Source organism: Peromyscus leucopus, chromosome 14, assembly GCF_004664715.2.
Source record: "Peromyscus leucopus breed LL Stock chromosome 14, UCI_PerLeu_2.1, whole genome shotgun sequence".
Lineage (NCBI taxonomy): Eukaryota > Metazoa > Chordata > Mammalia > Rodentia > Cricetidae > Peromyscus > Peromyscus leucopus.
In genome coordinates this window covers 80,396,678-80,409,032 of record NC_051075.1, presented here as the reverse complement: position 1 = coordinate 80,409,032, position 12,355 = coordinate 80,396,678, and the positions used below count along the sequence as shown (strand labels likewise).

The following is a 12,355-nucleotide window of genomic DNA, read 5'->3' as shown; positions in this document are numbered from 1 at the left end:
GAAAGGTAGAGCCAAGAGCCATAATGCATACAACCCTCTCAACTGCACCAGAAAAGGGCTAAGATAGGGTTATTCTGTGGCTTTGACAAAAGGAGGAAACACCAGCCCTACCTTTTTTTTTTTAATGGTGCTGAAGATGTAGTTCAGTGGTAGCGTGCTTGCCTATCATGCATAAAGCCCGAGTTTCACACAGCACTGCTTTTAAAAAAGGGTGGTGGGCACAGTGTTCATACCTATAATCCCAGCTCTGGGAAGGTAGGGGCGGGAGGATTGGGAGTTCAAGGCCATCATCCTCAGCTTCATAGTGAACTCAAGGCTAGCCTGGGACACATGAGACCCTATCTCAATAAATAAACAAGCAAACGGTGCAAGTCAGGAAGGTGGCACCTATATCTCAGCCGCTCAGCAGGCAGAGGCAGGACCGTCACTGGAGCCCAGGATCTGTGCAACAATATGAGACCCTCATCTCAAAAACTAATATTCGAGAAAGCTGCGAGGAGTTCGGCACTTGTTACTCTTGCAGAGGACTGAAGTTCAGTTCCCAGCGTCTGAGCTGTGGGAACAAGTCTTGAGCACCATGAGGCAAGGCTCCCGGTCTGCAGAACTGTCTGGACTCTGGTTAACATCTCAGATCTTGGAAAGGTCAAGCTCCCTACAGTAATGCCACTGTCTCTGGGGGACAGGACATGTTGAGCACACAGGGACTTGGGCATGGGTGATTAATGTATCCAGATAGGGGCTTCTCTGACCCTTCAGTGAGTCTTGCCACATAAGTCGGAAACATCACGTGACCTTGCCTGGTAAGAAGTAAACAAGGTGAGCATGCTCTTGATGACATCAGAGATGGGTCGGTCCCCTGGAGGACAGCAGCTGAGGATAGCCCCCACCCCAGGACATAGCCTTGACACCCATTTCTCTTCCTCCACTCCCCACAAATAGTCTGAAGAGCTGGATGTCCATGCGCTTTCCATCCTGACTCTTGCCCAAGCACTCAGGCACTTGCAGCAACACCCTCCTCACCATGCCCTCCAGTGCCCAGCTACCCCTTCTCTCCCCGCTTGGGCCTCCTTCTCTGGACGGCTCTGTCTAAAGTACTCTGGAGGCTTACCCTTTGACCTATGATTTCTTATGCTTCGTACAAGCTCAGAATCCCCTTCTAAAACAGGCACAAAATCTACTTCAGCATCCTCACAGTGAGCATACCTTGAGACTCCATTCCTCCAAAACCTACCTGAGGGCTAGAACCTAGGAAGACTTCTCCATTCCAATTTACCTCACAGGGAGTGGGCCCCCAAGTCTGTTCACTACCCACCTCCCTGCCCTTTCAATTATCAATTCCCTTACCCAACACTTCACCTGAGGTATTCAGTGGGGATCCCCACGACTACAACTATCCCCCCCCCACCTCACACAGTACCTTTCCTAACACTAATCACACGACCCACCACTTACAGCCCTGGGATATTAGCAGTTAGAGGGCCCAAGCCCAAACTTTTTTCCACGTCCTAAGGACCAGCTCTGCCCAATGCCTCTCCCAGATGCCCATCATACCCAGTCCTGTTGAGGCTCTTGGGTCAAGGTCAGCAGCCTAGCGCCAGGATTCATTAACCAAGAATGAATTAATAATGAGCACAAAGGGATCCTAGCTCCCTTCTCCACTACATCTGGCCAAACAAGCCACCTCAAGAAGTTAAGGAAGGGATGACCAGATGCAAGCAGGTGCAAATGGAAACACAGACAAGAGACTGGACAGATAGGACGGCCCTGGCTTCATCAAGAGCAGGACACAGGTAAGAACCCAGACACTCAGAATTACAGTTCACTTCTTGGGCCTCAGCTATTGTGGTCTCCATCCAAGACCACAGAGCCAAGGACAGCCAGGGTCTGCCCACTGACTGAGGAACTCCTGCAGCCAGCCACATGTGTACTTTACAGGGCCACTGTCCTATACCATAGGCTCTCTAAGCTTGTTGGTGGGTTGCAGTGTCTTAGGAGTTGGAACCCAGAGCCAAAGCCTTCAGGGTGCTCATCAGGCACTGCATGGGATGCAGTCAGAGGTGGAGACAAGGTCCAGTGTGGAAGGCAAAAAGAGAGGCACTGGCCACCCTCCACCAGGTGAGGGCCATAGCCAGGGGTCATCTCTGTGACCCTCAAGAGAATGGTCTCCAAGGACAGCTGCTTGCAAAACACGTGACTCTCAAAATCCAGTCTCAGAGAAGCAGCTCTCCGGGTAGGGAAGGGACATCCAGAAGGTGGGCACAGTCAGTGCATCCAGAGGTGGGCTCAGGGATGGAGCTACCCTACTGTGCACAGCTGGATCCACACCCCTCTACAAGAAGTCGGACTGGACAGCAGAGCTCCTGCTCTGGATCACAAGGATGTGGATCCTTGCTTCAGGGAGGTGAATGTGAGGATCGGGCAATGCAGTGGACACAGGCCTGGCAGACCGTGGGTCTGTACGGCACTGCGGGTACCAAGCCAGGAAGACATGTAACCATCACCCCTCACAGGTAAGGCCCCTCAAACAGCCTCATCAAGGCCCCTCCCCAGATGCCACAAAGAGACCCTCCTAGGCCCGGGGAATTTAAGCACCACAGATTTGGGGTGGAGGTCTGGGAGAGACCGCCTGCAGACAGACATCAAGGCCTGTGCAGTGGGCCAGGGCACTGCGGGACTGGCCGGTGTCTGGGGCAGGGCCAGGCTGGGGTGACATGAGGCCAGACGGCTCTTCTGGCTGAGGCTGCATGCAGCTTCAACTTGGGAACAAAGCTGGCACCTGATCCCATTGATACCGGCAGTCATGAGCCCGAGTCACCACAGCCGGAGGGAGTCTGTACAGGAAGGGGCGGAAGTATAGGACACTTCGGAACCTGAGCGGGGAAGCGCAGAGACGTGAGGCCTGGACAACTGTGGAGACTGGGGAATTGCCGGGGAGAGGGTCAGGACACCTCAGTAAGGGCAGAGTCTGTAGGGACAGACGCACTGACGAGGGAGAAGAGTGTCTCTGGCACAGGGCCACAATGGACCTCACCCAGGAACTTCTGAGAACTGTCTGAAGAAGAGACCCCAGAAATACCTGTTTGTTCCAGAAGTGCCTGGCTGCCCCGCGGCCGCCAGCACTCACCAGTCTTTGCCACTCTGCCCAGCTCTTAGGCAGGGGACTTGTGAAACAGGAAGAACAGCCAGGCTCTGGGTACAAAACTGTAAACACAAGTCTTTAAAATGACAGAGGCCTCACTGGCCCCAAACTCTGAGCCAGGGGCCCCTACCATAGGTCCAGATCTCCTGGAACACCGCCCTCCCTTCCCACCCTGGCAGCCCAGCAGCAGGCAGGGTTGAGGCATCTCCACTCGGGACCAGGCCTCACCAAACTGCCCCTGTGCATCAAGGTGAGCCAGTGGAGTGGAAGTTGAGGGTCCATGGTCCGAGAGATTCCTGAGATGAAGAAGCAGACGCGGCCCCGGCACCCCAGGCACTGCACAGGTACTCACAGCCCCTGTCCCAAATGGGAGCCTGCCCCATCCCATCCCATGCAAACCGCGCGCAGCTAGTCCAGCGTCTGTGCGGCCCGCGGGGGCCCTGTCACGTGTCCAACGCATCGCGAGTGGGCGAGGGCCCGTGGGGGCGCACCGGCGGACCATGCAGTGGCGGAGGTGGCGGCACCGAGTTGCGCTGGGAAGGAGGTGGTTGCAGCTCAAGCGCGAGGGCGGGTGGAGGAAAGTCGCGGACCTGGCGGCGGTACTCGAGGAACGTGCAGGCCTTGGTGGCCAGCGCCACCACGTTCTTGCCCACGAAGATGGCGGAGACTCGGCTATCGCGGAAGAGTGCCATGTTGGCGGCACGGGCCAGCACAGCCACCACGTTGACGGTGGCCAGACTGAGCACCGGGTACAGCATCATCTTCTGCGGTGCGATGTGCTCCCCCTGCATGCTGACCTCGCTGAGCGCCACGCAGGGCAGCACCAGCAGCAGCATGTAGCAATAGAAAAAGGTGAGGCCTTCGGCCCACAGAGGCAGCCCGGTGCGCGGCGGCTCCCAGAGGTTGGCCTGCATGTCCAGCAGATCCAGCAGATCCAGAGCCACCCAGAAGAGGCGGCCGCGAAGGTCCTCGCGCTTTCGGAAGGTGCGCACATACTCCATGCGGTCTAGTGCCACAAGCAACAGGAAGAGGCCGGGCACGCACACGGACAGCAGCAGTGTCAGCGCCTTGCGAGCCACCGGGTCGGCCGCCCCACGCCGCGCCGCCTTGTAGTTCTGAAAGATGAAGTAGAGCTTGATCTCCAGCACGAAGATATAGAGGAACCAGAGGATCATAGCGTAGCCACGCTTGGCTGTGCGCACCTCGGCACCCACCCACACGGCCACATAGCGCAGCACCAACAGGAAGCACACATCGCCTACCAACACAATTATGCACACGCCGATCTTGCGCGGGCCCTGATTCTGCTCCACCAGGTATGCGTCCATGACGGCCATACTGCCCATGATCACCAGCGTGGTCAGGCACACGTGGCGCCGGTCCGGAGGCGGCAGCACCATGGTCAGCGGCCCGGGCTCGGCCCTGGCGCGCGCAGTCCCCACGCAAAGCGGGACCAAGTCCTGCTGTGTCCCAGAGTGCAGCGTCCGCGACGCTCAGCCCTCCGGCATGGCGCGGCGCAGCCGGGCGCGGGGGTTTGTCCAGCTGCCCGGAGCGCGCTGCCGCTCCCGGCCGGCGAGCTCGGAACCTGGGAAAGACCAGATACAAGTGAGATTGTGCTGCAGAGTGTCACCGAGGTTGGGGTTGGTAGGGCACACGGCAGCCTTCCCAGGCCTGGCTGTTTCCTGCGCGTGGTGCTGTCCCCACGCCCGGTGCAGGAGGCCTCCTCGGACGCACGCACGCGCCGCTGCGAGCACCCGAGACCTGGAGCCCGGGAACGGGGCCTCCAGAGGGCGCTGAAGCCCCACCTGCGGGACCGATCTCATTCCCGCCACCGCCAGGAAGGAAGAGGAACGGAAGTGGTTCCCCCCTCCCTCCCCCATCCCCACCGCCACTCGCATTCTAAAAGCCCTGATGATTTGTCGCGGCCGGACACCTCCGTCTCTCCTGGCTCTGACAGGAGCTTTAGGCCGCTTCTTTGGAGGTTCTGGGCACCCTTCCCTGGTGCTGCGCTGTACTAAGCGCACACGGAGAATTGGAGACCCAGGTCCCACCCTGGAGACAAGGCACTGAGCAAGTTTTTCGATCCTAGACGGACAGTCGTTCAAATCCTGAGAAATGCATCCTACAAGCCCCTCGCACTTCCCTAGGACTTGCACCACCCCCACCCCCCTTCCCTCTCTCCACAACTCAATCTCTCCCTTCCTGAGGCTGTTTAGGACAAAGCAGACCATTATCTTCCCTGGCCCACCCCAGCTAGCTGTCGCTCTGGAGAAGTGCTCTCTCTCCTAAGCGCGCCTCCTGCTGTCTCCTTTACCTGAACCAGCACGCCTGCACTCCAGTCCCTCTGACCGGTGCCTTCTGCTGCCTGCTTCCTTCCCTCCACCTTCGGGGCCAACCTCAGGAAAGCTGTCGCAAAACTGTCTCTTCCTCAGTCCCCAGCCCTGGCCGTCATGTCTGTGGTACCCAGGTTGTGGGCACTCACATCCGGGCCTGTTCACACTTCGGGCAGCCTTCACCCACCCAGCCGAAAGTCACTTCCAAGCAGGGCTCTCCTCTCCCCTATCACCTGGCACAAGGGTTCTGTTCGCTGTCCTGTCTAGACAAAGACATAAAATTTATTGTCACCCGTGACCGTGATGCATTCAACCTGCCTCCCGGTGGCACCACAGTCACCCTCAAACTCCATGGTCCCTTCCTCCTCTCAGCCTTGCCCCTCTATTTGCTCTTTGGGTTCTCACAGCTACACCACAGCCTTAATAATGTGTTGAGGGAGGCATCTGTCCACACCAGGGCTCCAAGGATCCACACACACCTGCTTCTCAGGGACACACTCCATTGTCATGTCCACTGGTAAGTACTCCTCTCCCAGGAAGCACAGGCTGGGGCCAGTCCTGACCCACCTGCAACTCCATTGGCTACAGCCAAACACTGAGAATTAATTCCCTTCCTCTTAGCAACTGTCCAGGCCAAATAGGCTCTGACGGCTAACCCTTCCTCCCCATCATCTGCACGCCATCACTCCTTTGCTCAGTCACTGTCAAATGCCAAAGGCCACCAGCAAAAAGGCTTTAAACTAGTAATGGACAGACTCCAACGCCTAGGAGTGCCCCCGGCCTCCGGAAGGCCAGAACCCAAGCCTGGGGTCCCCTCCCCCACACTCCGTCCTAGCCATGTTCTCAGAGACCAAGCCCAGGTCCACCTACCCTGGGTTTCTCATGCCAGGCCCAAATGTCCATCCCTACCAAGCCTGCCCACTGCTCAAACATCACACACAGATTCTCGGGGCCTCCCAGCTCTAAAATGCCTGCCTCTCCCTCAGCTTTGCAAGGACCCCCTACTCGCTTGGTACCTCCAAAGGAGAGGCTGAGGCAAACAAGGGTCCTCCCTCCTCGACCCCGGACAGGGAGGTCTAACAGCTCCCAGCAGGTTGTGTCTCAGTTTGTCTTTTCCCACTAAAGGTTTCCCCCAGTGGTGGCTGGGCCTGGTTCCGCCGCCATGCAGCTGCCCCTGCCCATCCCACGGCCTGCAGCCTGGGGGCGGGAACAGCACAGGCCCAGCTAGCTGCCGCTGCAGCCGCCGCCTACCGCCCAGCTCCACCGACCGGCTCAGCCCAGCAGCCCGCCTCCTGCCGCCCCGCCGTTCGCATCCCGCGCCTACCGGGCCGGCCAGATGCAGCGCGCCGGCCGGCCCCGCCGAGCCTCAGCGCGGGGGCCCAGGCGCTCGGTGCTGCGCTCCGCCCCTCCGCCGCGGGCACCGCCTCCGGCCGAGGCCCCGCCCTGCGCCCCCGGGACGCTCAGACCCTAGCCAAGAGAGGACCCGGGTCCTAGGGCCGTTGCGTAGTTCGGGTTGCCATGACGACAGTTCTGCGCAGCTCCTGCGCCCATGACAGGGGGCACTAGGTGCCAGACAACCTGGCATCCACTCCAGCCCCCGCGGTCTGTCCACTTGGCCTCAACACACAGCAAAAAAAAATCGTCAGGCAGGTCTCATCAGTCCTCTTCACTCCTCTGTAGCCCTCCAATCTCAGACCCTGACGGCCACTAAAGTGACTCTGCGCACCTACAACAGGCAGACCGCTGGACCCGGACCCGCGGAGGTGGCCGGACGGAGGGGCGGGGCTGATTGCCCCACTAGACGCAGTTATACCTCCTGGCCAGACCTCCCCAGTGGCCCACAAGGACACACATGTCAGGGCCTAGACCTCAGCTCTCTAGTTGAATACCCTGTAGGAGAAATCCGATTGTGAGGCTCTCGGTAGAAGGGCCAGTTGGGAGGACATTAAAGGGGGGCTAACGAGGCTCCGGGCTGGACCTCCCTCCAGGTCCTGTTTTCATGGAGCACCCGGTTCCTAACAGGCCATGCTGGCAGCAGGGCTCCCCTGTCACTGGAGGAGGACAACGGGGAGGCTCACTGGTCACCTCCACCTCCCCCTGCTCCGGCTGCAGTGTCCCTCCGGCAAGCACTGAGGACAAGGGAGCTGAAGGGACTAGAAGGGGTGCAGCTGCACTTCCTCAGCGCCTTTCAGCACCCTAAATAAATCATCGGGTACACTGTCAGCCAGTTCTGAAGAGGTGGTGGGTTCTGTTCTGGTGACTAATCTGTGGCCCTCCCTTGGCCCTGGGAAGCTAGACTAGCAGGCCATGGTGGGCCACCCTTGGGGGGAGGTTCTAGGATGCCCATCAGTAAAGTAGGCAAGAGCAGGTAATAAGCAGTATCGATGCCAACCAACCCACTGTCTCCTCCTAAGGAGTGCAACGGGACCCCAAAGCTCTCCTTTGCCCACGAGGGGGCCCTACATCTAGCAATGAACGGTTCATATCTCCTCAGCCTCAAGGATCAGCGGGCTGGACATCAAGGCCAGGCCAGACCCAGCATGGAGAGAGGAGGCAGCAAGCAGTTCAGAGTCCTGGGCCTGAGAGCAAGAGCCCCCTTGACAGACCTAAGCAAGGCTGAGTGAGAGGGCGGGTACTGGGAGGAGAGGGGGAGGCAGCCCATGTCAGTCCTGTCTGATCTGTTTCTTCCTCCTTCACTCTCCTACTTCCTCTCAGCCATGGTTAACCTAACCCTCACCTAAGACCTTGCAAGCTTGCCTCAGAGCTCTGCACCACATGTCAGCATCCTCGGACCTATGGCCAGATGATCGAATGCGGAAAAAGAGACTACAGCTGTGTTCATGGTAGGGACCACAAAGAGACGTCTCCCTGGACCACATGGGTGGCCCAGAGTCTTTACCAAAGTCCCTAAGAAAGAAAGGCTAGAGCGTCAGCTCAGAGGGCAGTGAAGAGGCCACACCAGTAGCTCTGAAGGAAGAAGAAGAGGCCAGAAGGCCAGGGGCATGGACTTCTCTGGAAGGTGGTTACATCAGCGCATGGCCTCAGAGAGAAGCAGCCTTGATTCTAGCCTCCTGAGGCTTGGGCCTAAACCACACACAAGTAAACTGTGTTGCTTCAAGCGGTTTGTTACAGCCACAGTGAGGAACCAATGCAATTTCTGACCCGAAGGAACTCCACACAAGTAAATCCAGAAAGCTTTGAGGTGTTGTCCATAAATAAGAGGCAGAGAAAGTCAGCACTGTGGCCATACCTTTGTCCCAGCTACTCGGGCCTGGAGCAGGATAGCATGAGCTCAGGGCTCAAGGCCAGGATCTTATAGCATGACAAAAATTAACTCGAAATGTACATGAGCCCTAATGCAGTTAGGAAACTTTCAGAAGAAGAAAAAATTAAAAGAAAAGCCTTACAACCTGGGGCAAAAATAAATAGATTCTTAGATATGACAAAAAAGCACCATTCATAAAGGCAAATTGGGATTTGGGGTAGAATTTGGGGCAGAGAGATGGCCTAGCCCATGCAAGACCCTCCAATACACACACAAAAAGACAGATTAGATAAACTGATAAATGAACATCACAAAAATCTACAACCTTCCGTTTGAACTGGAAGTGTGTGTGGCTAAGTGAGGGTGTCTTTAGCATTATTCAGGTCCCCTGTCAACCACCGAGGCCAAAAGAGGGGGGAAACATTGTTCTCCAAAAGTTACTATTAATAGAATTAAAAAGTCAGCGGGGCAGGGGCCGGGCACACACCTTTAATCCCAGCACTCGGGAGAGGGAGGTCTAGGAAGTTTTAGTTCAAGGCCAGGCTGAGATCCGTCCTTAGGGAAGAGAACAGAGACATGAGAGTATTTGTAAACACTTTCTTCTCTGAGAAAAAGAAATCCTCGTGATCACTTGACTTACAATGTCTTTTTCAGCTTTATGACGTGGGAGAGTGATACATGTTCATAGGAACCAGACTTCAGATGCCTATACCTCTGCCCCACTCTGGGCAGCTTGGAAGTGCAGTAGCCACTGGCCTCCGGGTCAGGGTGGAGTCTACAGTGTGCTGGCTGTGGCACTAGTAGGTCAGCACACATAGTCTTCAACTTGTGATGCACGTGTCATGCATTTAGATCTGATCTCATTGAAAACAGAGGATCGCCTGTATTTGGAGGGTTTGTTTTGTTTTATTGTTCAAGACAGGGTTTCTCTCTGTGTAGCCCTGGCTGTCCTGAAACTCGCTCTGTAGACCAGGCTGGCCTCAAACTCAGAGATCTGCCTGCCTCTGTCTCCCGGGTACTGGAATTAATAAGTCTCAGCAGTAAGGAGCCAGGCACAGGGGTGCACACCTTTAACACAGGCACTTGGGGGGCAGAGCCAAGTGAATTTCTGTGAGTTTGACACCAGCCTAGTTGACAGTGAGTTCCATGCCAGCCAAGGCTACAGAGTGAGACCCCATCTAAACACAGAAACAAGCAGACAGGAAGAAGACCAACAACACAACCTTAAAAATGGGCAGGAACTATGGGTGTGGCTTGGCAGAGCAACTGCCCAGCACACAGAGGCAATGGATTCAATCCAGCACCCTCCATCCCTGCCACCAAAGTCCAGAGATCTAAACAGACATTTCACCAAGAAGGACATATGAATGGCATATCCTGAAAAGAGGTTCATTGCTAGGGAAATGAACATCTGAACTGTGGAAAATGCAAAAGAAATGTGGTGATATTTTATATGTGCTTTAATAAAGTTTGCCTGGAGATCAGAGGAAATAGCAAGCCATTTTAAGTAAACAAAGAAGTCAGGCAGTGGTAGCACAGGCCCTTAATCCTATCACTTAGCAGGCAGGGTCTCTGTGTGTTCAAGGACACACTGGAAACAGAGCTAAGCGTGGTGACACATGCCTTTAATCCCAGTACCAACCATAGAGACCTGGAGGTCTGTACAGACAGACAGAAAGTGACAGAGCCGTGTAGGAAGAGGAAGTGAGGTAGCTGGGCTAAGAGAGCCAATGAGAGGGCAGAACAGCAAGGTAATAAAGGTGTGGGTAAGACAGAAAGTGGCTGGAATTTGGAAGCTGCAGAGTTGGTGAGGCTGTGGCTTTCCCTATTTCCTTGATCTAAGGCTTTCACCCCTATATTTGGCTCCGTGTTTTTTATTTAATGAGACCGTTTAGAAATTCGTCTACAAAGAAATGCAGTCTCTTCTACCAGAGGGTTAAATAAGACAAAACTTCATTTTTAAAAATAGTAAAGATGTGGGTGGGGAAGGGATTGGGAGGAGAGGAGGGAAAACCTCATTGAGATGCAATATATGAGAGAAGAATTTTTTTATTTAATTTAATATTTAATTTAAAATAGTAAAGAATAGTGGGATGTGGTGGTTCACGCCTTTAGTCCCAGCACTCAGGAGGCAGAGGCAGGTGGATCTAGCCAGCCTGCTCTACAGAGTGAGTTCCAGGACAGCCAGAGCTCCATAGTAGAGAGACCCTGTCTCAAAAAAGAAAAAAAAAATGCTGCTTGGCAGAAATTCAAATTCCTCCAGGGTCAGAACTGCTTGAAATCAAAATATATGCTCAAAGTTGCATTATACTTATCAGCTGAGTGACTTTGAATTACCCAGTCCTGGAGATGCAAGGCTGAGCTTCTCATTAAGAACAAAAAACCCACCCGGTGGTGTGGTGGTGCACGCCTTTAATCCCAGCACTTGGGAGGCAGAGGCAGATAGATGGATCTCTGTGAGTTCGAGGACAGCATGATTTCCAGGACAGCCAGGGCTACACAAAGAAACTGTGTTTTAAAAAACAATAACGATAATAATACTGATGACAATAAATCTAGCAGGAACCCACGGGTGAGCTTGCCTGCTTGATCTGACATGGCTATGCATCCTTCTGCCCAAGTAAAACTTTTTGCCTTGCTGAAATACTTAGGATTGGCTGATCATTTCCTTAAAACCCTGGACCTATTTCTAACATAAACATGGGGCCACGTACCACCTAAAACCCTGTGGGCCAAAATCAGCCTTCCTCCCCCTAAGCTGATGATCTCAGTTATTCATTTCAGTAACAGGGTGTCACAGACCAAGCGACAATTTTGGAGGCTATCGGTAGCTGGGACTAACATCAGATAGTCATTTACAGACTAAGAGAGACAATCATAAGACATAGATTCTCTTCTACAGTTCACATTTAAAAAGAAGTATAAAGAAAAATTGACAGTAAGGGCATAGACAAAGTGGTCTCCTGTAAACTCCTGCTAAAAGAAAGTGCAAGTTCCCCTCGTGACAAAGAGGGCTTCTGAGAATGACGGCCAGGAAGATGTGTCCTGCACCCTCCTGCAGCCAGAAGCACACAAATAGAATCTGGAAGTGTAAAGTATCAGCGGGGGCTCAGGGAGGCACACATGTCAGAGTTGTACAGCTGCCCGCGGCCAGTGGGACCAGCGATTCCGTCAATCACTGTGTCAAGCATCACCTGGGGACTCACAGCAGGGTGGATGGCACTGTAGAGAAAAACAGGTACCATTCCTGGTCTGCGTCTACCTGGAGTAGGTGTCCATCCTGGGGAAGCAGCAGGCCAAGGACAAGAGATGTGCTACAGGGATGTGAAGGCCAGGAAAGGCAGAACGGCTCTGGGACAGAATGAAGGACAGGGCAGCGGGTGACAAACACAAGAACAGATGTGAATAATCGGGGCTGAGCAGAAGGTTTGGATGCAGGTTACAGATTAGATGGGGCACTGGATCTGTGGTATTTCCCTAACACTGAAGGTCATGCTGTGTTTACCGCTCGGCAAGTCCTTCGACCTCAGGAATATTCTCTTAGGTGGTCAGGGTAATGAGCATCATGCCTACAGCATCATTTTTTAATTTTTCTTTATTTATGTGAGTGTGTATGCG

General features: G+C 54.6%; 1 protein-coding gene across 1 annotated transcript; it reads right to left on the bottom strand.

Annotated features, from left to right (window-relative positions):
- Positions 1 to 3,190: 3,190 nt before the first annotated feature.
- Positions 3,191 to 6,852, bottom strand: Tmem121 (transmembrane protein 121). The gene is made up of 2 exons (XM_028883663.1): positions 6,797 to 6,852; positions 3,191 to 4,724 (listed from the first exon to the last, which is right to left on the bottom strand). Exon 2 carries the CDS (start codon positions 4,537 to 4,539, stop codon positions 3,583 to 3,585), a length of 957 nt encoding a protein of 318 aa, XP_028739496.1. The 5' UTR covers positions 4,540 to 4,724; positions 6,797 to 6,852; the 3' UTR covers positions 3,191 to 3,582.
- Between the last annotated feature and the right edge of the window lie 5,503 nt (positions 6,853 to 12,355).